Below are 24,501 nucleotides of genomic sequence, written 5' to 3'. Positions count from 1 at the left end.
CAGGTGAAAGACCAACACAAAGTGGTGCACACGTGAGAAGTGGAACGGAAATCACACATGATTCCAAACATGTTTTACAAATAAATAACTGCAAAGTGGGGTGTGCGTAATTATTCAGCCCCCTGAGTCAATACTTTGTAGAACCAGCTTTTGCTGCAGTTCCAGCTGCCAGTCTTTTAGGGTCTGTCTCTACCAGCTTTGCACATCTACAGACTGAAATCTTTGCCCATTCTTCTTTGCAGAACAGCTCCAGCTCAGTCAGATCAGATGGACAGCGTTTGTGAACAGCAGTTTTCAGATCTTGTCACAGATTCTTGATTGGATTTAGATCTGGACTTTGACTGGGCCGTTCTAACACATGGATATGTTTTGTTTTAAACCATCCCATTGGTGCCCTGGCTTTATGTTCAGGGTCGTTGTCCTGCTGGAAGGTGAACCTCCGCCCCAGTCTCAAGTCTTTTGCAGACTCCAAGAGGTTTTCTTCCAAGACTGCCCTGTATTTGGCTCCATCCATCTTCCCATCAACTCTGACCAGCTTCCCTGTCCCTGCTGAAGAGAAGCACCCCCAGAGCATGATGCTGCCACCACCATATCTGACAGTGGGGATGGTGTGTTCAGAGTGATGTGCAGTGTTAGTTTTCCACCACACATAGTGTTTTGCATTTTGGCCAAAAAGTTCCATTTTGGTCTCATCTGACCAGAGCAGCTTCTTCCACATGTTTGCTGTGTCCCCACATGGCTTGTGGCAAACTGCAAACGGGACTTCTTATGGTTTTCTGTTAACAATGGCTTTCTTCTTGCCACTCTTCCATAAAGGCCAACTTTGTGCAGTGCACCACTAATAGTTGTCCTATGGACAGATTCCCCCACCTGAGCTGTAGATCTCTGCAGCTCGTCCAGAGTCACCATGGGCCTCTCGGCTGCATTTCTGATCAGCGCTCTCCTTGTTCGGCCTGTGAGTTTAGGTGGACGGCCTTGTCTTGGTAGGTTTACAGTTGTGCCATACTCCTTCCATGTTTGAATGATTGCTTGAACAGTGCTCCGTGGGATGTTCAAGGCTTGGGAAATCTTTGTGTAGCCTAAGCCTGCTTTAAATTTCTCAATAACTTTATCCCTGACCTGTCTGCTGTGTTCTTTGGACTTCATGGTGTTGTTGCTCCCAATATTCTCTTAGACAACCTCTGAGGCCGTCACAGAGCAGCTGTATTTGTACTGACATTAGATTACACACAGGTGCACTCTGTTTAATCATTAGCACTCATCAGGCACCGTCTATGGGCAACTGACTGCACTCAGACCAAAGGGGCTGAATAATTACGCACACCCCACTTTGCAGTTATTTATTTGTAAAAAATGTTTGGAGTCATGTATGATTTTCGTTCCACTTCTCACGTGTGCACCACTTTGTGTTGGTCTTTCACCTGGAATTCCAATAAAACTGATTCATGTTTGTGGCTGTAATGTGACAAAATGTGGGAAAGTTCAAGGGGGCCCAATACTTTTGCAAGACACTGTATTTAAATGACTACAACTGCAAACTATAGATGCACATAAGAGCGTGATGCCTACTTGGTGGTGCAAGAGCTCTGATGAAATCACTCTATGTTCCTGCTTGCTGATACAGGATAGGTTGATTTCATTGCATTTCTTTACCATGTAACGGCAGTGTGCATTACTCTGTGGGTTTAAGTAACTTACCGACGGCTCAGATTAGTTTCTCTCTGATTTCTAATATACTGGGACATGTTGGTCTGTACAGAGTCCGTTTTGTACGTGACTTGTTTCCTTTGAGCTGGTGATATCAGTCTGACCTGAGTAATTGCTATGAGGAAACAGGGAAATTCTGGTTAATCATTAAGCAGATATCGTAAATGACATACAGTATATCAGGGCACGTTAAATGAAAAACACTGGCTGTTGATTCAAGTGAATCATTAAGTGATTCTTGTCACGCCTCAGCTGCTGTTAAAGGAGAATAAAAATGTATGGATGATAGTTTAGTGTCATCACTATGAAGTCTGCTTTATAGTGTATTCACTGTTTCACCTGCTAAACCAAACTTGTTAATAACAACGTTTCAGTAATAATCTTTAATAGACCTATAATGTCTTGGTAATACCATTCAGTAGATGTTCATACTAACTCCACTCCCTCGTCTCTTCCCTCCATAGTGTGTGTGAGCAGGGATTGTTTAACTGCACTCAAGAGCTCTGTGAGGAGGTGAACCAGTGCCCCGGCACTCTGGTCTACTCCCCACGCTCCTGCCTCCTCACCTGCTCGAGCCTGGACCCTCCTGGCCAACAGCAGGGCTCAAGCGTCATGCAGTCAAGCTGCAGAGAGCCCCTGTCTGGCTGTGTGTGTCCACAGGGGACTGTCTTACTAGTGAGTGAAAACCTTTTTTGTGCAGGTTTATGCAGATGTTGCTGTAGGTTTATGATCACATTCATTTCTGTTCCAGTCATATCCTCCCGAGGCCCTGCCTATTAATGCATGTCCTCTGTAGTGGACACACTACTTTTTATTCAACATCTGTAGGGTGCTATCATGGCTTATTTCAAACAGCTGGTGAACAGAGGAGCTTCACTAAGGGCCAATATTAGATAGATAAGGATTATTTTCAACGTCAATCGTGCAAAAAATCATGAATCCCTTAATGTCAGCTCCAAATTAAATTCCATGGTGTTTTGTGAGTTTAGAGACAAACAACACAACGAGAGCTGTAGTCTTTGATCATGACCGACATTTTCGTACTTTACATCTTCTTTTCCTTCAGGGCGACCGCTGTGTTCTGCCAGATGAATGTCCATGTCACCACAATGGTCGACTTTATTACAGCAATGACACCATCACTAAGGACTGCAACACATGGTAATGTATGAGCTGAGTGCATCAAAATTCTTTAAGATATATTAATTATAAACGTATTCTTTTTACAACGGTATCATTTTTCCCTGCAGTGTGTGCAATGAGCGTCGCTGGCACTGTGGCCGCTCTGCCTGTGCTGGTGTATGTGTGGCAACGGGGGACCCACACTATGTGACGTTCGACGGTCGTTGCTACTCTTTCCTGGGTGACTGCCAGTACATGTTAGCCAGGGAGACCAGCGGCTTATTCAGCGTCACGGCGGAGAACGTGCCGTGTGGAAGCACGGGAGTCACCTGCACAAAATCAGTCACCCTCAGTCTGGGAAACACGGTCATACATCTTCTAAGAGGTAGAGGGCTCAATGGTGCTGCTAAATGAGAGTTTATATCCAGCAAACATGGCCCCTTGGAACCCATGTGAGAGCAGAATACTGCTTTAGAAAAAGCCCCCTATTCACAAGAGGTCACCACATAGTTGATATGTCAGATTTTTACACCACATACCCAACTACTACACTCAAACTAGAGACCTTCTGATTCATACTCAAACATGTAAATCATTGCACGGGTAAGCTACTTGCCCTCAAAGGCAAAACCCCGAACGTCCCATCAAACAAGTTCGTCTGTGATCTTGAGTTTAACTTAACTTTTACTGAAGTTTTGAATCACTTGTGTGTTCTTAGGTGCTGTTTTTATCAGACATGACTCACAAATGTGTCCTATTTCTATTTTGGCAAAGTGATTGTACTATGTGAGGAAAGTGAGGGTCTAATTGCTAAACTGTCTGTGACATTAGGTAATGCTGTGACAGTAAATGGGATGCCAGTTAGCCTACCAAAGTCTTACAGTGGCAGTGGCCTGACTTTGGAAAAAGTTGGCCTGTTTGTGTCCCTCTCGTCACGTCTTGGAGTCACTTTGCTGTGGGATGGAGGTAAGACGCACACATATAAACTAAATATAAAAGATCCTTTGCAGAAAATACACAGAAAAACATTGAAATACTTAAAGTGACACGCATTTGCTCCTTTAAAGTAGGGATTTAAGTTCATCCCTACTGGCCGTTAGAGCGATTGCAGCCTGTCAAAATGATCAGTATTTACAACAACATTAGTATATGTAGTTGCCATAGTGTCTGTGCCTTGCTTAAAAACTCTGTCCCATAATTGCTGCTTGCAACTTGCATTTCTTCTTCCAGGTATGCGTGTGTACGTGCGTTTGGCGGCCCATCTTCGTGGTCGGGTCGGGGGCCTGTGTGGTAACTTTGATGGGGACACAGAGAACGACTTCACAACACGGCAGGGAATTGTGGAATCGACAGCCGAGCTGTTTGGAAACTCTTGGAAGGTCAGCCCATCCTGCCCTGACGTGGCAGACCAGGACCTCCGGGACCCCTGCGCTGTAAGTTCACATTCACACACACACAGAGGGATTTTTGGTTTTAGTCTGCGTTACACTAAGTTCTGACACTGTCTTCTTCAGCTGAACCCCCACAGAGTGACATGGGCCAGGAAAAAATGTGCTGTGCTGACTCAGGGACTCTTCTCAAGGTGCCACCCTGAGGTGCCCTTTCAGCAGTATTATGACTGGTGTGTCTTTGATGCTTGTGGGTGAGTGGCAGCGCTAATCTATGCAAGACATATTAAACCTAAAAAAATATATACCGTATTTTTTGGACCATAAGGCGCACAGGATTATACGGAGCATTAAGTGAAACAAAACAGTCAGATAAGTCAAACTTTACTTAACTCATTCTTCTTGCTTCCTCCACTTTCCTACCATTGATTCATCCATCCCATCCATCCATTCGCTTCCGCTTATCCTTTTTCAGGGTCGCGGGGGGCGCTGGAGCCTATCCCAGCTGTCATAGGGCGAGAGGCGGGGTACACCCTGGACAGGTCGCCAGTCTGTCGCAGGGCCAACATACAGGGACAGACAACCATTCGCACTCACTTTCATTCGCACATTCACACCTAGTGACAATTTGGGTTATCCAATTAACCTATCCCCACTAAGTGCATGTCTTTGGACGGTGGGAGGAAGCCGGAGTACCCGGAGGGAACCCACGCAAACACGGGGAGAACATGCAAACTCCACACAGAAAGACCCCGGCCTGATGTTGGAATTGAACTCAGGACCTTCTTGCTGTGCGGCAACAGTGCTAACCACCGTGCCACCGTGCTGCCATTGATTCATTAATGTTGAATTCTCTGCAGCTGCTCTGTTTCCACGTTGTTGCAGCATATTAATGACTAACCTCGTATTGTGGATGGATTATCTCAGTTGTTCTCCTGACTGAAGTTTGGTCCGTTTACAGCATCCTGCCTTGGGATTGCATTTGTCCCTAACCATCGGGAACCCTCACGTTAACTTTTATCGAGTGGAAAAATGTTAGCCTTCATCCTCCAGCTTCACTGTGTTTATGTTATGCTAACATAGCTGTGTTGCTAGCAATCACGTAGCACATCATTATATACCAGCTAGCCCAACTTCAGTAACCCTACAAACGTCACTGCTGTTTAGTTTTCTGTCTTCATTTATGCTGGAAGTGATAGCAGAGCTGTACGTTTGAATGTTTTCAGAAATCTCAGTCAGAACATGCTATATCATGCTTAGGTGGAAACTAGTGAGCTAACCTCCTGCTAACTTCTAACTCTGTTAAATGTAATAAATTCTGTTTTCATGGATGCCTGGATGTTAAACTTAATTGTTACACCTGGTAAAGCAGCAACACTGATCATTTTATTAAAGATGAAAGAATTTAGACAGTTTGTAACTCTCAGTGATGCTGCAGTGATTGTTTGACTTTGGGACCTGAAGCCGACGGAGTTTAGGACCCAGATTACGCCGTGAGGCTCCTGACTGTGGCAGCCGTAATGCTCCAACCATCCATCAAGCGGTGCGGCTTCATAGCTACCAAAGTCATACTAAAACATTTTTTGACAAATTTTTGAGCGCCGTGAGGCACATAAAATCGGTTCGAGGTCAGTAAGCACAGCCAGAATTCATGCATCAGTATTATAAGGCGCACTGCAGATTTTTGAGAAAATTAAAGGATTTTAAGTGTGCCTTATAGTGCGGAAAATACAGTTGTATCTAGCATATTTATAATGCTGCAAAGTTAGTGGGTTAATCTATTTTGCACTTTATCATCAGCTTTATCTGCTGTCTGAAGTATCTAGTTTCACTTTACAGATTTGTTTGAGTAAAACGGTCCGTACCCTTTTGCAGTTTAGCAAACAATCCCTGTTTTTATGAGCATAAACTGAAATCTGATTAAACTGAGGCAAGAACAATGACTGTTTATGATATCAATTATCATTTGGTGAAAGAAAATTTTACTTGACCAAGAAAAATGCAATCTTCAGTCACTGGGTTTTAGTTTTAAAAAAAAACTGTCCGCTGTTACAAAAATGATTACAGGACTGCCACCAGCGAAGCATGCTGCTTATACAGCAGTTAGTAAGGAAAAATGTAACCAAGTCATTCTAAAACTGTGTATTTGGAGTAACAGTTTAAAGGTAGCTTTGTTGTTTGTCACGTGTTTTAGCTGTGACTCAGGTGGAGACTGTGAGTGTCTCTGTACAGCCATCGCTACCTACGCCGAAGAGTGTAACCGGCGAGGGGTCTACATCCACTGGCGGTCCCAGGAGCTCTGTCGTATGTTGCCATCCTGCACACATGCCCATACCTGAGCTAATGTCCGGGGCACACTTTCTCTAACTTTAACTTCATCTTCCTGTAGCTCTGCAGTGTGACAACGGGCTGGTTTATGATCCCTGTGGTCCAGCTTGCTCGCGTTCATGTCCAACCATTCAGCAAAGTCCACATTCCAGCTGCGATGCTGTTTCCTGTGTGGAGGGCTGCTTCTGTCCTGCAGGCACTGTCCGACATGGTGAGACAGACTCTGCTCTGTCCATAGCTGTGATGTATAAAACTGAACATTACAGTTGACTCTGTATTGGTATTTTAATGTGACAAAGCAGAACTTGAAGCCACATGTCAGAAGAATGAGAGGAATGGGTGCTGAACGCCTAATACAACATGCATATGTGTGGGAAGTTAAACTAGGGCGATTTGCTTCTTTAGTTTAGAACTTACAGCCTTATACTACATGCAGAACAAAAACAAACTAGAAACTGAGTGATGTGCACATTCACACACACTGCACAGCAGCAGTAACTTCACTGACGTGCCAGTTTTCAGGACTGGTGCAGGAAGAGGACCCAAACGTGGGGCTCTGAGACAAACAAGAGACACAAAGGCTGAAGGCAAATGTTAAAAATCCAAAATATTCTCCTTCAGGGCAAAAACACAGGAAACAGAAGGTGAGCAAAGCATAAGAATGACAAGCAGTATAAACAGGCTAGAGGCAAGCACAGACAGGAACACAGGTATAGAAAACAGACACTCCAACAAACACTGAGGTTTGAAATAGGACAGGTCACCAGAGAAAGAGAGACACGTGGGAATCAGCTGAAACTAATTCAGGTAACAACACATGAAAGTAAAACTAAGACTAAAAGGTGCAAGACACAAATGACTGTCAAAATAAAACAGGAACTAAGTAATCTCGTTAAAATAACGTTAAGCCCTAACTGCATTAACGCGGCGAATCTTGGTAAGCGAGTTAACGCGGATCGCCCTGTGCGTGGGGCTGCACGGCGTCAACGCGTTAGCGTGGTTAGCTCGTTAGCGCTGTGCTGCGTTAATGCGGTTATAGCGTTAACGTCATTGTAACGAGATTAATGCTGACAGCACTAGAAGTAACCTAAACAGGTAATGCCTAAAGCAGAGACAAAGACTCGACGAGATTAAAGAAACATGAGGGAGGCGGAAAAGTATAAGATACCAAAAGACTCACAGCAGGAAGGAGTTTATAATCACTTAGTAACTACTTACAACATCACAAGTGAAGAAACTGACAACCAATAAGCAAAACCAATAACTACGGAATCAAAATACTAAATAAATACAGAATGTAAATAATCAAATGGGAACGTAGTAGCGAATACTTAATAAGGATTTATTCAAAACGCAGGACTACAACACCAAGCAGTCAGGAGGTGCTAGAAAATGCAGTGGCTTCTTTTTCTGCACAGCCAATGGGATTATTTACATATTCCAGGTTTATCATCACTGCTGAAATATTAATGCCGTGATCTGACTTGTTTCAGTGTCATGCTGACAGAAACACGTGTAAAAACTGCTCTTACACTGAGTACTATTTTTGCTTCTTCACCAAACCAGAGTATTTGAAACCAGCTGCGTCGCACCACTAAAATTAAGTAGCTGCAACTGTTTTGGATGTCTTTTTTCAGTCTAACCCACAACGACCCACTGCCGTCTTTACGTTCTTTGTCTGTATGCTTTTTATGAAACAGGCGACAGCTGTGTAGCTCCCAGCCAGTGTCCGTGTGAGTGGGATGGCTCCTTGTTTCCAGCTGGAGCTGCTGTCACTCAACACTGCCAGAACTGGTCAGTCTTTCTGAACATTTATAAATGTGTATTCTTTGTTTTTGTCTGTCCATAAAAACCTTTTGCCTTTGTGTGTTCAGCTCCTGTGAGGAGGGTGTTTGGAAGTGTGATGGTGTGGCTTGCCCTCCTCCCTCCCCTCCCTGTCTGGAGTCAGAGTTTACCTGTGCTGGGGGACGCTGCATCCCCACCCAGTGGGTGTGTGACAATGAAGACGACTGTGGTGACGGTTCAGATGAGATCTGTCCATCCACCTGCTCCCCGGACCATTTCCACTGTACCAGCACACCGAGGCGAGTCCAAATTAACTTTATTAAAAGGATTAATTTCCTGTGCATTGCAGTATGAAGGCTCAAACATGTCTGTTGTTGTGTAAAGTTTTACCAGAGCTTGAACCCCTTTAGCCTCCAGTTCTCCATGTGCCAGGCAGAAGACATTTATTTTTGTTTTCATGATTTATTCATTTTGAATGCTAACTGCTGTGGGGTAGCTTACACCCTCTAAATAACAACATTTTACATACATATGACCAAACTGCACTGCTGACTGTTCTCCAATTTACTCCAAAGCACATTTTTATCTTACTGTGAGACACACTCTCAGACACTTCATCCAATCACACTGAGCAAAGCCGTTTATGCTAGCAGTAGCTGATTTGTATGTCATCACACTGCGCTAACATGTCCTGGTCAGGTTTATGTTATGTTGAAAGAATCAGTCTTTCTTTGCCACAAAATCACTGGAGAGAATTAAGTAAATGAACCCCAACCCTGCAGTGGACCATGTTTGAACCTGGCTCTGCGTTGTGATGGCCACCCAGACTGTGCTGACCAATCAGATGAGGACTTCTGTGGACCTGCCACCCCTGTGCCCCTATGCCCACCTGGGGAATTCCAGTGTGCAAATGGAAAGTGTCTGCCAGCCAGCCGTGTTTGCGATGGATGGCTGGACTGTGGCTTTGCTGATGGATCTGATGAGCAAGGTAAACTATCAAAAAACCTTTTCTTCAAGGAATGCGCTCTATCAGAAACTTGCCTCAGCAGCATACTGTAAAAATGAATTTCCATGAAGTCTTCGTGAAGCACTGTGTCCTGTTCGCAAATTTCTTTGTACATTTAATGACAGCAATAACTGTGAATTGTGATGAACTTTACTTTTCTCGGCCCAGACTGTGGTGTGGTTTGTGATGAAGGGGAGTTCCTGTGTGCGGGGGGACGATGTATTCTGTACCTCCATCGATGCGATGGCCACGATGACTGTGGGGACCTCAGTGATGAGAGAGGGTGTGTATTATGAAGTTTGATGCTCTGCACTGGTCTAGTTGTTTTAGTCTGTTTTACAAAGACCATATAAGATGGTTAGTAGAAGATTTTGTTTTCTTTTTGTGTTTACTACGACCATTCATCTGCACGAACATTTCACATGACTGTCTTTGTAGCTGTGTGTGCGCACCAGGAGAGTTTCAGTGTCGAGGAGACCAGTGCGTTCCCGCCGACAGAGTGTGTGATGGAACCAAAGACTGTCCCTCTGGAAGCGATGAGGCTGTTTGTCCAAGTAAAGGTACAAAAAACCCCAGAGTAATATAATAACCATCGATCCATCCATCTATCCATGCATCCATTCATCCATCCATCTGGCCATTCATCCATCCATCTATCCATGCATCAATTCATCCATCCATCTGGCCATCCATCCATCCATCCATCCATCCATCCATCCATCCATCCATCCATCCATTCATCCGTCCCTCCATCCATCCACCCATCCATCCATCCATTCATCCATCCATTCCTCCATCCACCCATCCATTCATTCATCCATCCATTCATCCATCCATCCATCCATCCATTCATCCATCCCTCCATCTATCCATGCATCAATTCATCCATCCATCTGGCCATTCATCCATCCATCCATTCATCCATCCATCCATCCATCCATCCATCCATCCATCCATCCATCCATTCATCCATTCATCCATCCATCCATCCATTCATCCGTCCCTCCATCCATCCACCCATCCATCCATCCATTCATCCATCCATTCCTCCATCCACCCATCCATTCAGAATCAGAATCAGAATCAGAATCAGAATGGGTTTATTGCCAGATGTTGAGGTTTACAACATTAGGAAATTGCTGCGGTGCTTCAGTGCAGACAATAAGAATTAAAGTGCTATGTAGAAAGAAAGATATGTGCATGAGATATACATGAGATATATACATGAGAATAAGAATTATGAGTGCTACGTAGAAAGATATATACATGAGTGCAGGTGGTGATCAGTGCCAGACATGAAATGATGCAGTGACACAGCGTAGGGTCATGTGTTAGTGGCGGGGACAGTCATGTGGTTATTGTTCATGTGTCCAACAGCAGAGGGGAAGAAACTGTTCTTGTGGCGAGAGGTTCTGGTGCGAATGGACCGGAGCCTCCTGCCTGAGGGGAGCAGGTCAAACAGACTGTGTCCAGGGTGAGAAGGGTCAGCTGAGATCCGGGCTGCACGCCGCAGTGTCCTGGAGGTGTACAGGTCCTTCATTCATCCATCCATTCATCCATCCATCCATCCATTCATCCATCCCTCCATCTATCCATCCATCCATCCATCCATCCATCCATCCATCCATCCATCCATCCATCCATTCATCCATTCATCCATCCATCCATTCATCCATTCATCTATCCATCCATTCATTCATCCATCCACCCATCCATCCATCCATCCATCCATCCATCCATTCTCTTCCTCTTATCCTTGCAGGGTCGTGGGGGAGTCTATCCCAGCTGTCTTAGCCCCACTAACTAATATAATAACTACTAACAGTTAAATACATTTTCTCATACACACTCCCGATTACACAGTTTAAGCAGTTCTGTGTTTGTGGCAGTGACCTGTGCTCCGGACCAGTTTGCCTGTGGTGATGGTACATGTGTTGCCATCACTAAGCTGTGTGATGGAGCTACTGACTGTTCAGGAAGAGAGGACGAGAACAGAACCAACTGCTTCACCAGTACCACAACACCATCACTCCTGCCTGTCACACCAACGTCTGGTAATGTCATTTAAAGGTTATGGAAAAATGTTTCTAGTACATAAACACCTAGTCAGAGGTTATTCTTAGACATTTCTACCATTGTTATATGTTTTTCTTCTTTTTGCTTTTTTGCCTAATTCTCAGTTTTGTGTATTTGATAAGACGATCTACTCCCCAAGGTGTTACCATTTCATTTTGCTTTGACGCTGCTGTGCTGGGACATTTCTCAGAAAAAGCCCTGCGTTACACATAACTCATTATTTTTTTTTAAAGTAATGCAGTATGGTACTTATTACTCAGTGAAGAAAGTGATTCGTTAAACCACTTGTTACATTATTTTCTCGTTACAATGTAAACAACCTTAGACGCACTGTCAAATAATTACCAGAAAAAGAAAAAAATACATTTGTTTAATGTTTTTTTTCTATCCAGTTAAAAGATGATCCTAAAGATGATGCTAAAGTGACCATAGATATGAGGCAGGTGAAGTGCTTAACGTGTACAGAACAGAGTACAGCACGAATGTGTGGTCAGATGTACGTCTCAAGTTTTGCGAGGGGTCAGTAAGACTAGGAGAGTGCGCTATAAAGCCAGCCCATTCCATCCTTTGTGGTTCTTTTGGAATATGTTTTGCCATTCTATTCAGGACCTGTTAAATATATATTATTTATACACATGTCATATATATAATGTCTCTGATACCTTTTGGTTCTGCAGCTTGCAGGTCTTATGAGTTCAGCTGTGCCACTGTTGGGCAGTGTGTGCCTCAGGCCTGGCGCTGCGATGGAGAAACAGATTGTATGGATGGCAGTGATGAGCAGCAATGTGGCGCCCCGTGTGGCTCCGGCCAGGTGCCTTGTGTCAGTGGGGACCAGTGCGTGGAATACCAGCAGCTCTGTGATGGGACCCCACATTGCAGGGATACGTCAGATGAGAGTATCGACAACTGTGGTATGTTAATGTATATACTGTCTATGTTCTAAGCATCAAGAATAAAACCCTAGAGTCAATATGATCAGGCCAAAAAGAGCAGTTTGTCCTACCATCTGTCTACTAGGCTCTACCCGGATACCTCCCTGTTTAGGCAGCTTCCCATGTGACAACCGCACCTGTGTGAACATGTCACAGGTCTGCAATGGTGTCCCAGACTGTCCACGGGGCGAAGATGAGTTGGTGTGTGGTGAGTTCTCATTAGATAAAGAGAAGGCAGGTAAGCCTAGAGTGAGACAAGGAGTGACCATGATGACGCTATGATACAGTCACGGCCAGGCTTTCATTAAAAGATGTCATCAGGACTAAAAAGGACACAAGTTTGATTGTATTAACTCCCCTGTTCTCTTGTATGATCATTAATATATTTGACATCTTGTTCTGTTAAGATAAAACTGTCTCACCAGCACTTCCTGGCAGCAACACCACTGTCACCTGCTCTGAGTTCACCTGTATGGATGGAACCTGTGTGCCTTTTAACGTGGTAAGCTAAACTCCGCCCCAACACGCCATCTATATTTTGCAGAAATGATCAAGTACATGAAGATAATCTTTTGTTGCTTTCCTGCTGGTTTGGATAGAAGACAAAAATCTGATACAGCAGTATAAGTTATTTGCATTTTTTAAATGACCAGCATCTGTTTCAAATACACATTTTTACATTTATATTTGAATTAGCTCTTTCTAGTTTTTTCTGTCTCATCTCTTTATCTGCCTCTTCCACCACAACACTCTCCCCTTCATCTCCATTTCATCCTATTCCTCTTTACCTCAAGCCTAAGAATTCCTACGTTATAAGCTAACGCTATGCTAGCTAATATTAGACTATAGTGTCCTAAAAGTCTGTAGTTTTTAAGTACATCCAAAATTTTAATATGAGTTTTACTGCATTCTCACATCACATATGGGTTTACTTGCTAAGTGTGAGTTGCCCACTTTGAAGATTCACTTGAAATTAAGTTTTGGTAACAGCGGAGAATAGCAGCTAACAGGAGCTAACAGCAGCTAACAGGCAAAAACAGCAGCTAATAGCAGCTAACAGGAGCTAACAGCAGCTAATAGCAGCTAACAGGCAAAAACAGCAGCATGTTCTGGCCCCAGCAGAAAATTACAGATTACCATTGCTCATCAATCACAAATGAGCTACTTTGGCTCGTCGACAATGTAAAGGGTAATACACAGAGACGTATCAATGTCAAAGTGTAATAAAGATCAGGTAAATACCGTAGCAGCGACTAGTGTCCGTGGTTCAAGTACCTACTAAGTTTGTAAGCAATCTTGACATAGAACACAAGCATTCAAACTTTTGTAGGCCTTCAGATCTCATCTAGTATAATTTGAGGGGTTGTTGATAACACAGTGATATAAACCATGTGGCGTGAAGTCAGGGAGAGTCCCAGGGCAACACTTCACAGAATCAGTAAACACACTTGGACTTCAGCCCTCCCATGCTCACTTCTTCACAGAAGCCAGATGCTTGTCATGAAAGTATTTTACTTCCTCTGAGGGAGAATATACAAGTGTTTGTTTACTCATAGTCGTTTATCTTATCTACATAATATTTAGTAGGTTTTTCACTCACTTGAAGTGTCATGTTGCCTACAACATGTAATGTGTTTACTTAACGATGTGTGGCTGAACAGGCAACGAAGGGATAGAAGTCCTTGTTTTACACCAGAAAGTTGGGAGAAGTTTCAGTTGCGTTACTACTGAGGTTCTACTTTATTTTCTATTGCATGGCTGCATCATTCAGTCTTGGAATCTGAGGTTATTTGCAGGCCCACATATGAAAGTACACTGCATCTGTTTTTCTCCGTTAATTATACTAAAACTAAGTCAGTTATGTTTTCAAGGAAGGAAGAAAGAAAACGAAAAGTTTCATGTACAGTGAGCCTGCTCTGTTTTTAGGTGTGTAATGGTGTTCCAGACTGCCCAGACTCCTCATTAGGGTCGCTCGGAGACCCCACAGACGAGCAGGGCTGTAAAACCTGGAGCTCCTGGGGCCCTTGGAGTCCTTGCAGCACCACCTGTGGGACGGGCTTCATGAGCCGGGAGAGATCATGCCCTCCAGGGGACCCGCTGCACCACTGCCGGGGTCAGGACATCCAGAGGCAGGAGTGTTTCAATACCACCTGTCCTGGTAAGGACATACACAGAAACTGTAACACACACGTTTGGGAATGCTTTCAGGAAACGTGAGATTCCTATAATTTTGGAACAAGAGGGTTTATTTTTCATAGAAGGCTGGAGGAAAAACTGACGACAAAAATAGAAGCATAAAGGAAAGTCACAGACGCACACATGTCAAAAAGTCTGACTTGTCTTCTGTTCTGGTTCAGCGACTAACCGGAAGGTTGGTGGTTCGATCCCAGGCTCCTCCGCTCTGCATGTCAAATATCCTTGGGCAAGATGCTCTCCGATGCATCCATCAGAGTGTGAATGTGTATGAATGTTAGATAGTAAGCACTTAACAACTTAGAAAACATGCTTGTGTGAATGGGTGTGATTGGGTGAATGAATTAGTTGTATAAAGTGCTTTGAGTGCTCAGATAGAGTAGAAAAACGCTATATAAGAACCGGTCCATTTACCATTCACCATCTTCTCTACAGTTGATGGTCGATGGCTGCCGTGGGGGAGCTGGTCAAACTGTTCCAGTGGTTGTGGTGGAGTTCAGGTCAGAAACAGAGCATGCACACCTCCTCTCTATGGAGGACAGGACTGTTCCCAGCTCCCAGGACCATCTAATCTGTCCATGGAGACCAGTAAGCAGTTTGTAAAGATGAATGTTTTATTGAGCAAAAGTCAAGTATTTTGTTTACGATGGTTTTATTACTTATTATAAAAGTAATTACTGCCCAGAGATGGCTTGTGCTCTCAGAGAGCTTCGCAAACATGTAAAATGTAAAATTTAAAATCAATATTTTTGGAACTCCAAAAATCCCGTATATAAATATGAATAAATATTCCAAGTATAAAAAACGTAGATCTTCTCGAGTGTTGATGGAAGTTGTTTTTATTGCTGATGATGGTGGTTGCTTTATATCCAAATCTGGGCTATTTAAACCAGAAAGGAAGTAATCAGAGTCCAGACTTTCACAATAAGACTCATGGTCAGCTCAGACTTATAAATACTTAAATGCCATGAACTGGTAGTAAATGAGGGAAAGCTAAGGACAATAAGAGATAAATTGGTAAAAAGGAAAGAAAAACGGTACCACGTCCAGTTCTAAAATGAGGAGATTTCCTGTATTCATTTTTGTCTTTCCCTTTTTTTATACCAGGGTGTTTACCCTCGTTACTTTAACCTGCATAACGAAACAGATAACATACGAGAATTTTCGACACTTTTCATTTAGTTACACAGCTTTTCTTACAGTAGGACTTCCTGCTCTGTCTCTGTGCCTCACTGTAGAACCATGTCTGAATGATGGATGTGACAACACCAGCTGTCCCACAGGCTTGGTTAGACACAGCTGTGCTCCCTGCCCACTGTCCTGTGCCCACATCAGCAGTGAGTCCACCTGTGATCCCAGCGCACCCTGCTTCTCAGGTCGGTGCATCCCAGGACACGTGTGGAATGTCCTGTGTGATAAATAAAATGTGGCTTCTTCACCAGTTTAGATTTCAGTCACAAGCTTTTTTCGCTCTAACGTATCAATACTTTCAGGATGCTGGTGCCCAGAGGGGCAGGTGATGAGCCACACACAGCAGTGTGTGTCACCAGAGGAGTGTGTGTGTGAGGTGGCGGGTGTGCGCTACTGGCCGGGCCAGCAGATCAAAGTGGACTGTGAGGTTTGTGTGTGCGAGACAGGAAGGCCACAGAGGTGTCAGCCCAACCCTGACTGCTCCAGTGAGTCGCTGTAGTCAAATCCACAGCTGACGTGTACACACAGACTGCTGTGAAGTCTGAGGAATCTGTTTTGTCACACTTGTAGTTCACTGTGGATGGTCATCATGGTCTGAGTGGGGAGAGTGCTTGGGGCCGTGTGGTGTGCAGAGCGTTCAGTGGTCCTTCCGCAGCCCAAACAACCCCCCCAAACATGGAGATGGTAGGACGTGCAGAGGAATTTACAGGAAGGCTCGCCGGTAAGTCTCCTCCTGCTTTCATTGGTTAGAAACTGTGTACTTTTTCAAGACTTTCAGCACTCGGACCTTTTCCAAACATGGTCACTCTCCATGGGATTGCAATCGTCTGACGTGCGCCTCTGTGAGAATTCATCATTCTTCAACGTGAGCTCAGCAGATGTGCTATCAAGCATTATAAATATTTTGATGAAGAGGTTTTGAACTGCACTAATCACCACTTAATGCCCAAAAAGTAGTCAAAAAATGTATTTAGTTTACTAGACTGCGTGTGTAGCTCATGAGGTCATCCACCAATCAGCTAGATACATGTAACCTTTTCAAAGTTCAAAAAACGGGCGTCAAGGATGAAAGTCCAGTGTTTGCTTTTCTGTCCGGTGTGCTCACTTCTTAGTGTTGGCAGAGTGCAGCAATCCACCAGCTGTTCATGATTATGTCCAAGTAAGAAAAGATGATTAATGTGGGAATAATGTGTCAGTTACTCTGTAATGTGCTGCCACATTGGAACAGGTGCAGGTCGTGAGCGTTATAAAAGTAGCAGCTAAAATATTGTGCACCCTGATCCAAGAATGGAAATGTCTCCCTATATATGGGAATCCAACCGTGTGCCAAGCATTTCTCCCCTGCTGTGAGGAAGTATTTTCTATCAGCTCTGGCTTTGAGGTTAAAAACATGATCGAATCATGATGTCCATCCACCAACGTCTCTGCTGGGTTTCTTTGAAAGAAAATGTCTGTCTTTGTGTCTGTATTACAATCCCACTGTCGGCGTGTGTGTCTGTGTGTGTGCGTGCAGGTGTCAGACAGCCCCCTGTGAGGAGTGTGAGTATCACGGTCAGTCCCACACAGTGGGCGACAGATGGCGGTCAGACCAGTGTCAGCTATGCCGCTGTCTTCCCAACCTCACAGTGCAGTGCTCCCCCTACTGTCCATACGCTGCCACTGGCTGCCCTCAGGTGAGAGGATGTGTGTGGCTGTTGTTCATTTTTGTTGGCAAAAGCTACTAAAAATATTTCCACATTAGTCTTATTGTTATGTTTTAAATGTTGTTCACCTGTCGCCACTTTAGTGTCGTCTACAGACTTTACTGATTAGTGTAACCAATGTTCTTCTTAAGTTTGTGTCCATGTTTTGTGGAACTATAATGGACATTGGCACATTTGTGTATGTGACTGTGTGTAAATGTGTGTTTGTATCTTATTCCATGGAAACACTTGTAGTCATCTCCTGCCTCTGCAACCTTTTCTTGCCTCCACGTAGCTGTGCGTCGTGGCAACTCGAGATGAATGCTTTTTGTTTGTGCAGGGCCAAAGTCTGGTGCCTGGAGAGGGAGACAGGTGTTGCTACTGCCAAGGTAAAATCTGAACAGTTGTTCTCCTGTTTACGCTGATTAAGTTCTTTCCACTTTAATGGTGGTTGAACTTAAACACGAGGAACTGCCCTCCATACTCACTAATGTAGCATCCAAATGTCAGATGACGTAGGGACTAATAATGATAAATGTTAGACGCTGTAATCTCACTTGTGGTGTTTGGAGAGAGAGCATTATTTTTATTTCTTTTTATTAGAAAAAAAACGTCACTCCTGACACGATCGACAGCACAGAAATGTTGTAAAAATGATTTTTAAAGATCTGTTTAAGAAACGTGACGAAGACGGTGCAGCAGTTTATGAGTCAGAAAATCATCCCACAGATTTTATTTTTTAATTTATATGGAGTTAAAAAGTGAACAAGTGCTCTGTGCAGAATCAACCAATTTGTTAGTTTATAGTGTTGCATTCTGGGTAAGTGCTATAATTGGACTGGTAACAAATAATGGCCATGCATTACTTAAAAAAATGACATTAAGATGAAGTTGGGACCCTTGTAGAAACATCATCTGCTGAATGGACCTGTAAGTGAACATCTGGCCAGCAATAAAATTGCATTACTTAGACGACTGTCTCTTGTTTATGGTAGACAATCTTGTGTTAATGAATATTCTCTTACCACTGTTTGTATTCTACACCTGCTAGGTGAAAATGACACAATACTTACAACAATTGGTCCTGTCACTGTGACCTCCAAGCCAGCACAGGTCACTACACCCCTGATTCCCACATACCCTCTTCCTCCTGGAGGTAGGTGCCTTCCTCTACCTGTTGTTAGATATTTAAAGGTTGATCCTGAGACGATCCAGGAGAGCCAGTTTACTTTTATTAATGTTGCTCAGAAATGGTCTGCAGTTCACCCAGAGGCTCAGCTGAGGGCACCCATGAGGCATTTACACCTCTTAGAAGACAAACATGTTCGCTTTTGCAAACTCAGTACCAACAGTATGTGTGACCTGAAATAAAAATGAAACGTTTAAGCCGACAGATTTTTCCCATGTTACTGCTTTGGAGTCAGAAGCAATTGATGCTAAGTTATCAGCTAAAGCTACACTGGTTAGCAAGCAGACACATACCTTTGTAACGAGCCTCAGTCAACAAAACTGGAGCACTTCCCTACATAAGATGCCTTTATAAGTTAAAAGTATCAGTATCATTATTGGTATCGCTGTTTTTCTGTATTGCATCCATACCAAATCTGCAGTATGGCACTGCTCTAGCAGCCATCGCCTGCCTCTAACCCTGACAGCACAGGTGTTATGAAGAGGAAAACTAAGCGCTTTGTTGAATCACACCAGAAACAGGTGTCTGCTTCTGCATGATCACTGCTGCTATCGCTCATGTCATTGGCTCAACTGTATAGAAATATATTGCTACACAGTTGTAAACCATAAACTTTAATGGAAACTATAAGCTGACATTGTTATACCTGGACAATCTCACGAACAAGTCGGTGAAGTCTTTATAATCTGAGGTGCATCTGTTTTAAATCATGCAAACTTTGTTTATCCTTGTTCCTGTTTAGAGGAATGCTGGTCTCCCCTGGGTGTCCAGTCTCTTCCTGCCTCAAGTTTCAGTGCCTCTTCACAGCAGGCCGGTCACCCCCCTGATGCAGCTCGTCTGCATGCGTGGGACCCTCACAGTGACCTCCAGGTACTCCACACATAATCAGACCCCTGAGCATGTCCACCATCATCCTCTTTTTTCCTTAGACTTCTCATAAATGACAAATGATGCTATTTAGCTATTTATCTTAAAATTCTTCCTGCAGGGCTGGAGTCCAGAACCAGAGGAGTATAAGGACCTACCACAGCGGAGGCCTGACAGCTACACCGGCAACACACAGAGTCCCTACATACAGATAGACCTGCTAAAGCCATACAACATCACTGGTAAACAGGCACACAGTTTACATGCAGTACATGCTGCTTCAGTGTTTTGTGCACTTAGTTTCGTCTCTGTGCTATCCTACAGGTGTGTTGACCCAGGGTGGAGGTGTGTTTGGCACATTTGTGTCCAGCTTCTTCCTCCAGTTCAGCCGGGATGGAAATCAGTGGTACACTCACAAGGAGCTGGTCACTGATGCCCCACCCAGAGCCAAGGTGCAGCAGCAAACCAAAGCGCTTTACTTTAAAGGCTTTATTATTTTTCTTAGTGATTGTTCTCCTCCCAGGTTTTTCTCGGTAATCACGATGATCGAGGAGTGACGGAGAGCAGACTGGACAGGATCGTGTCGGCTCAGTTTGTCCGCCTCTTGCCCCATGACTTCCAGAATGGCATCTATCTTCGCCTTGAGATCATGGGCTGTGGCGATGGTTGGTGGAAAGGATGCTGGTCTTACATACTGGGTTTGTGTGTGTGATTCTAAAATGCAGGCTTTACTTTCATCACCAGGTTCTCGCTGGTTAACATCACCCAGTCCTCCCTCACCAGTCTCCCCAGCAGGTGGCTGCAGAGAGAAAGAGTTCCAATGTGAGAACGGTCGCTGCGTGCCAGCAGGTCCTCTGGGCGTAGTCTGCGATGGCGTCAATGATTGCGGGGACAGTTCGGACGAGACCCACTGTGGTGAGCTGTCCACACCACAGCTCAAAGTTTGCTCTTTAATATTTTAGAATAAACATAGACATTCTTACTGAGCACAACTACTCACTGTGTGCAGGTACGCAGCCTTCCACTACAGCCACCAGTCCACGTAGCTGCCCTGCTGGTCAGTTCTCCTGCCCCCCACCAGGGGGCTGCATTGAGGCATGGAAGCGTTGTGATGGAAATCCCCACTGTCCCAGAGGAGAGGATGAAAGTGGATGCCACCCTCATGACAACATTACCGCCCAGTAAGACACGAGGACGCGGATCTTTTTTGTTTAACGTAGAAGCATTGCAGTTGTTTTTAATTCCTCTTCAATACGATCACTACTGTGCAGGCCGTACACACCCCCGCCTGCCCCGCTGAGGACTCCATCTATGGCTGCTGTCACACATCCTGCTGTAAGCCAGTGCATTCATTTATGTCCCATTATTTGCATTTGGATTTGAGATGTTAAAATACGTACAGCATGAACAGAAACAGTGCTTCATACTCTGATCTTGTCTCTGCAGGACGGTGGCCCGGGATATCACGGTGAGGTTTGTTTTCAGCTGTGTGATTGTTTTTCTTCATTTCTTATGAAGGCTGAATGACTGTAAGGATCATCATATATCACTGTGGCGAGGCGGGGCCTGCGATGCTGCTGCAGGTGAGATAGAGGCACCTGCACAGCATCTGCAATCACGCCTCGGCACTGTAAAAGGCTGCGCTGTTGTCATTGGTTGTTGTTGGTATGTGAGCTGCAGCCGAGGTGTTTAAGTGTACAGCAACCATTAATAAAGATGCTGCAAAGCATGCAAACATCACTGGGTCTGTCGTGGTTTTATCACAATCACAGGTATCTGCTCCTCTCCGCTTGGACTGGAGGATGGGAGAATCCATTACGGTCAGCTCACCTCGTCCTCCCATCGGGAGAACAACCCTGCCGATGCCGGCCGGCTGAATATAGTCCCAAACATGTGAGACGCTTGTCAAGCCTGAAACAGATCAAACTTCTGTCTTTCAGTGTTAGCACATTGGGTCTTAAGTAAACTTTCAAGTTCTTGTTAACGCTTGAAGGGGAGATGACAAAAGAGAGGTCATCTCCGTGTCATACCATCTTTTGTGCTCACAGCCAGGTGATGGAGCCCGGTTGGAGCCCGTTACCTACAGACCCTCAGCCGTATTTTCAGGTGGATTTCTTGGAGCCCATGTGGGTGTCAGGCGTGGTGACACAGGGCACTGAGCGAATGTGGGGTTCCCTCACCAAATACCGCCTGGCGTTTGCCCTGCACAGCAGCCTTTTCACAGACTTTACTGAGAATGGGAAGCCCGATGGCCCCGCTAAGGTATACTTAACACATTTAAACAGTACCATTAATTATAATTTCAGCACTGTAAAACATGATTACATATTTTTATATGTAATAAAGTGTCTTCTCTGTTGCTGTGCAGGTGTTTGAGGTACGGATGGTGGGCAGGACCCCCGTGACCCGCTGGCTCGGTCGGCTGGTCAGAGCTCGCTACGTGCGCATCATGCCTGCAGAGTACAGGCACACGTTTTACCTGCGCGTGGAGATCCTCGGCTGCCGAGGAGGTCAGGGCATAAACCAAATTATGATAATTATTCCTAATGTTGGCTGTACAACCTTCTCTTACCAGGTTATACAGTTTCTCTTCTTCTGCTTTTGCAGATGAGCTGGTGACCCCCAGCAGTGTGACAACATCTCCCTCTGGTGGTGGGAAAGTGACAGTGCAGCGCTGTGAACCTGGTCAGTTTTTCTGCCAGCACAGTGACGAGTGCATCTCTGTGTCTTTGCTCTGTGATGGTCGACCAGACTGCAAGGATCATTCTGATGAGATCGGCTGTGGTACGGACAGCTTTGATTTTCTGCTCTCTTTAGCTTTCAAAAATCAGCAGTAAACAAAAAACTGTGAAGGCCCTTCCTGCACCCACGCTCACTTTCACTTTCTCATTTCTCATTGTCAGTTTAGCTCATGTGGTCTTATTTTCTTCATCGTTTTTAGGTACAGCTCCAACAAGAGGCTTTCCAGGTCTGCAAAACCAGACCAGCTCTACAGGGAGACCAGGTATCCATGGTGACCACACAACAGGTGCCCCAGGCCTACATACCACCAGGTCTCAGGGCGGACTTCCTGGAGTGCCAACATCAGGAGTCACAGAACCTACTCGATCGCAGAAGATCACAACTGCTGGTAAGTGCGAGTCTACATGTGCTGCTGTGTGACCGATGATGCAGCAGTGGATGAGATCCTGCAGGTAATGTAGGAGAGAAGTGAGAGGAATCGAGAATTAAATCTTTTCCAAATTCAGCTTTCGAATTGACTCTAAGATCTTAACGCTTGTTTTTAAGACATTGCATGAACTAGCTGATCTCCTAACCTCGTATTCTCCCCCAAGATCCTTGAGGTCTGCAGACCAAATGCTTTTGGTTGTCCCAAGGTCCAGACTAGAACACAGAGGAGACCGGGCGTTTGCTGTAACATTGCCATTGCATATCAGATCCTGCCCAACACTGGATACTTTTAAAATCCGTCTAAAGACCCATTTTTATTCTCTGGCTTTTGCTTCATCATGAGTTTGTTACCATTATTCTTTTTATTCTCTTCTAAAACACTGTTCTATTTTTCTTTTATGTCTTCTGCTTTGTCCATTTTATTGTACAGTACTTTGGTCAAAACTTGTTGTTTTTATATCTATATAAATAAATTTGAACTTGAACTACATTTAACCTCAGAGGTCACTGCAGGTCATCCTGGGCTGCATCTCAGCACGCGGTTCGACTCCGGTACGCCCGGTCTTCGATCCACAAAAGGTTGGAAGCTATGCTGTTAGCATTTATGCTAAAACCGCGTCTCTTTACAAGAGACTGTAACCTCTGTGCTCTACTGACTGCCAGCCCCAGTGATCACCACCAGCCCGCGTGATACCGGCTCACCCAGAGTGATTTGCGTGCAGGGCCAGTTTGCGTGCGGATCGTTTGGTTGTGTCGACTCAGCACAAGTGTGCGATGGGATACGGCACTGTTTGGACGGGTCAGACGAGCAGCACTGTGGTGCGCATGAGTAACTTTACAAACACCGTGGACGTAGAGTTGGAGGAGTTATACATCCACATTCACTAAATGTTTTTCATTTTTATCGACTGTGTCAGGCACCACAGCCAGGCCGGCGGTGACTCCGCAGCGGCCCACGGTGCCCAGCCCGTGCTCTCCCAAGCAGTTCTCCTGTGACAGTGGGGAGTGTGTTCACCTGGACCGCAGGTGTGATCTGCAGAAGGACTGCGTAGATGGATCTGATGAAAAAGACTGTGGTAGGCCACACGTGCACCTTACAGTGGTGATGTGACCCAACAGTGAATATTTTTAAGGTTCCCTCTGGTCTCCTTTCTTCCAGTGGACTGCGTCATGTCCCCGTGGACAGCGTGGAGCGCCTGCAGTGTGTCATGTGGTCTTGGCTCCTTGTTCCGGCAGAGGGACATGTTAAGGGAAGCTCTGCCCGGAGGAGCTTGTAGCGGGGATCCATTTGACAGTCGAGCCTGCTTTCCTCAAGCGTGTCCAGGTCTGCCTTCGACCTCCATAATGAGACGCGTGTTTGCCTATTATCCAGTAATAGTTAATGCAACGGCAGCCTTTCTCCTGTTGTAGTTAATGGTCACTGGTCAGAGTGGACAGAGTGGTCGGAATGTGACGCCCGCTGTGGAGGAGGAGTCAGGCAGAGGAACCGGAGCTGCTCGGCGCCGCCCCCTAAGAACGGTGGACGGGACTGCGAGGGGATGACCAGGCAGAGCCAGAGCTGCAACAGCCAGCCCTGCACCAAAGACACGGACACACAGACAGGTCATTGAGATGCAACCAGCCTGAAATGACCGGATCTTCTGATCACCTGCTTGAAACAATAAAAGCATTTGAAATGTCTGCACTGTTATTTAAATGACAGGTTGTGTCCGTGGCATGGTGGTGGTAACAGAGGAAGACTGTCAGGCCGGGAGAGTCGATCCCTGTCCTCCTACTTGCTCACATCTCAGCCTGGACAGAAACTGCACTGCTGAGTGCATTTCGGGTAGGATGCACAGTAGATTTGACTCGAGGCCAGCGTTGG

At 45.0% G+C, this 24,501-nt stretch overlaps 1 protein-coding gene across 1 annotated transcript in view; it reads left to right on the top strand.

Annotated features, from left to right (window-relative positions):
* The window catches only part of sspo (SCO-spondin), a 103,467-nt gene that overhangs the window by 18,111 nt on the left and 60,855 nt on the right, over window positions 1–24,501 (top strand). The window contains exons 18-61 of the mRNA XM_085287850.1: window positions 2,172–2,382; window positions 2,774–2,868; window positions 2,958–3,214; window positions 3,661–3,795; window positions 4,060–4,262; window positions 4,344–4,471; window positions 6,412–6,521; window positions 6,607–6,756; window positions 8,246–8,339; window positions 8,420–8,616; window positions 9,109–9,318; window positions 9,505–9,619; window positions 9,775–9,896; window positions 11,226–11,390; window positions 12,090–12,323; window positions 12,430–12,552; window positions 12,752–12,846; window positions 14,271–14,502; window positions 14,973–15,125; window positions 15,776–15,913; window positions 16,031–16,213; window positions 16,299–16,449; window positions 17,242–17,401; window positions 17,751–17,799; window positions 18,462–18,566; window positions 19,342–19,469; window positions 19,588–19,708; window positions 19,791–19,918; window positions 19,990–20,131; window positions 20,211–20,381; window positions 20,476–20,647; window positions 20,738–20,801; window positions 20,913–20,934; window positions 21,239–21,359; window positions 21,515–21,728; window positions 21,835–21,976; window positions 22,074–22,250; window positions 22,408–22,596; window positions 22,944–23,216; window positions 23,301–23,456; window positions 23,555–23,713; window positions 23,797–23,961; window positions 24,048–24,239; window positions 24,340–24,462. Of these exons, the coding sequence (XP_085143976.1) occupies window positions 2,172–2,382; window positions 2,774–2,868; window positions 2,958–3,214; window positions 3,661–3,795; window positions 4,060–4,262; window positions 4,344–4,471; window positions 6,412–6,521; window positions 6,607–6,756; window positions 8,246–8,339; window positions 8,420–8,616; window positions 9,109–9,318; window positions 9,505–9,619; window positions 9,775–9,896; window positions 11,226–11,390; window positions 12,090–12,323; window positions 12,430–12,552; window positions 12,752–12,846; window positions 14,271–14,502; window positions 14,973–15,125; window positions 15,776–15,913; window positions 16,031–16,213; window positions 16,299–16,449; window positions 17,242–17,401; window positions 17,751–17,799; window positions 18,462–18,566; window positions 19,342–19,469; window positions 19,588–19,708; window positions 19,791–19,918; window positions 19,990–20,131; window positions 20,211–20,381; window positions 20,476–20,647; window positions 20,738–20,801; window positions 20,913–20,934; window positions 21,239–21,359; window positions 21,515–21,728; window positions 21,835–21,976; window positions 22,074–22,250; window positions 22,408–22,596; window positions 22,944–23,216; window positions 23,301–23,456; window positions 23,555–23,713; window positions 23,797–23,961; window positions 24,048–24,239; window positions 24,340–24,462 (6,674 nt within the window). The remainder of the gene's footprint in view (window positions 1–2,171; window positions 2,383–2,773; window positions 2,869–2,957; window positions 3,215–3,660; window positions 3,796–4,059; window positions 4,263–4,343; window positions 4,472–6,411; window positions 6,522–6,606; window positions 6,757–8,245; window positions 8,340–8,419; window positions 8,617–9,108; window positions 9,319–9,504; window positions 9,620–9,774; window positions 9,897–11,225; window positions 11,391–12,089; window positions 12,324–12,429; window positions 12,553–12,751; window positions 12,847–14,270; window positions 14,503–14,972; window positions 15,126–15,775; window positions 15,914–16,030; window positions 16,214–16,298; window positions 16,450–17,241; window positions 17,402–17,750; window positions 17,800–18,461; window positions 18,567–19,341; window positions 19,470–19,587; window positions 19,709–19,790; window positions 19,919–19,989; window positions 20,132–20,210; window positions 20,382–20,475; window positions 20,648–20,737; window positions 20,802–20,912; window positions 20,935–21,238; window positions 21,360–21,514; window positions 21,729–21,834; window positions 21,977–22,073; window positions 22,251–22,407; window positions 22,597–22,943; window positions 23,217–23,300; window positions 23,457–23,554; window positions 23,714–23,796; window positions 23,962–24,047; window positions 24,240–24,339; window positions 24,463–24,501) is intronic.

This window comes from Mchenga conophoros, linkage group LG9 (genome assembly GCF_057382185.1).
Source record: "Mchenga conophoros isolate Kocher_MC1m ecotype Shallow Benthic linkage group LG9, M_conophoros_male_GT1.1, whole genome shotgun sequence".
Classification (NCBI taxonomy): Eukaryota; Metazoa; Chordata; class Actinopteri; order Cichliformes; family Cichlidae; genus Mchenga; species Mchenga conophoros.
This window is presented reverse-complemented; position numbering and strand designations above follow the sequence as displayed.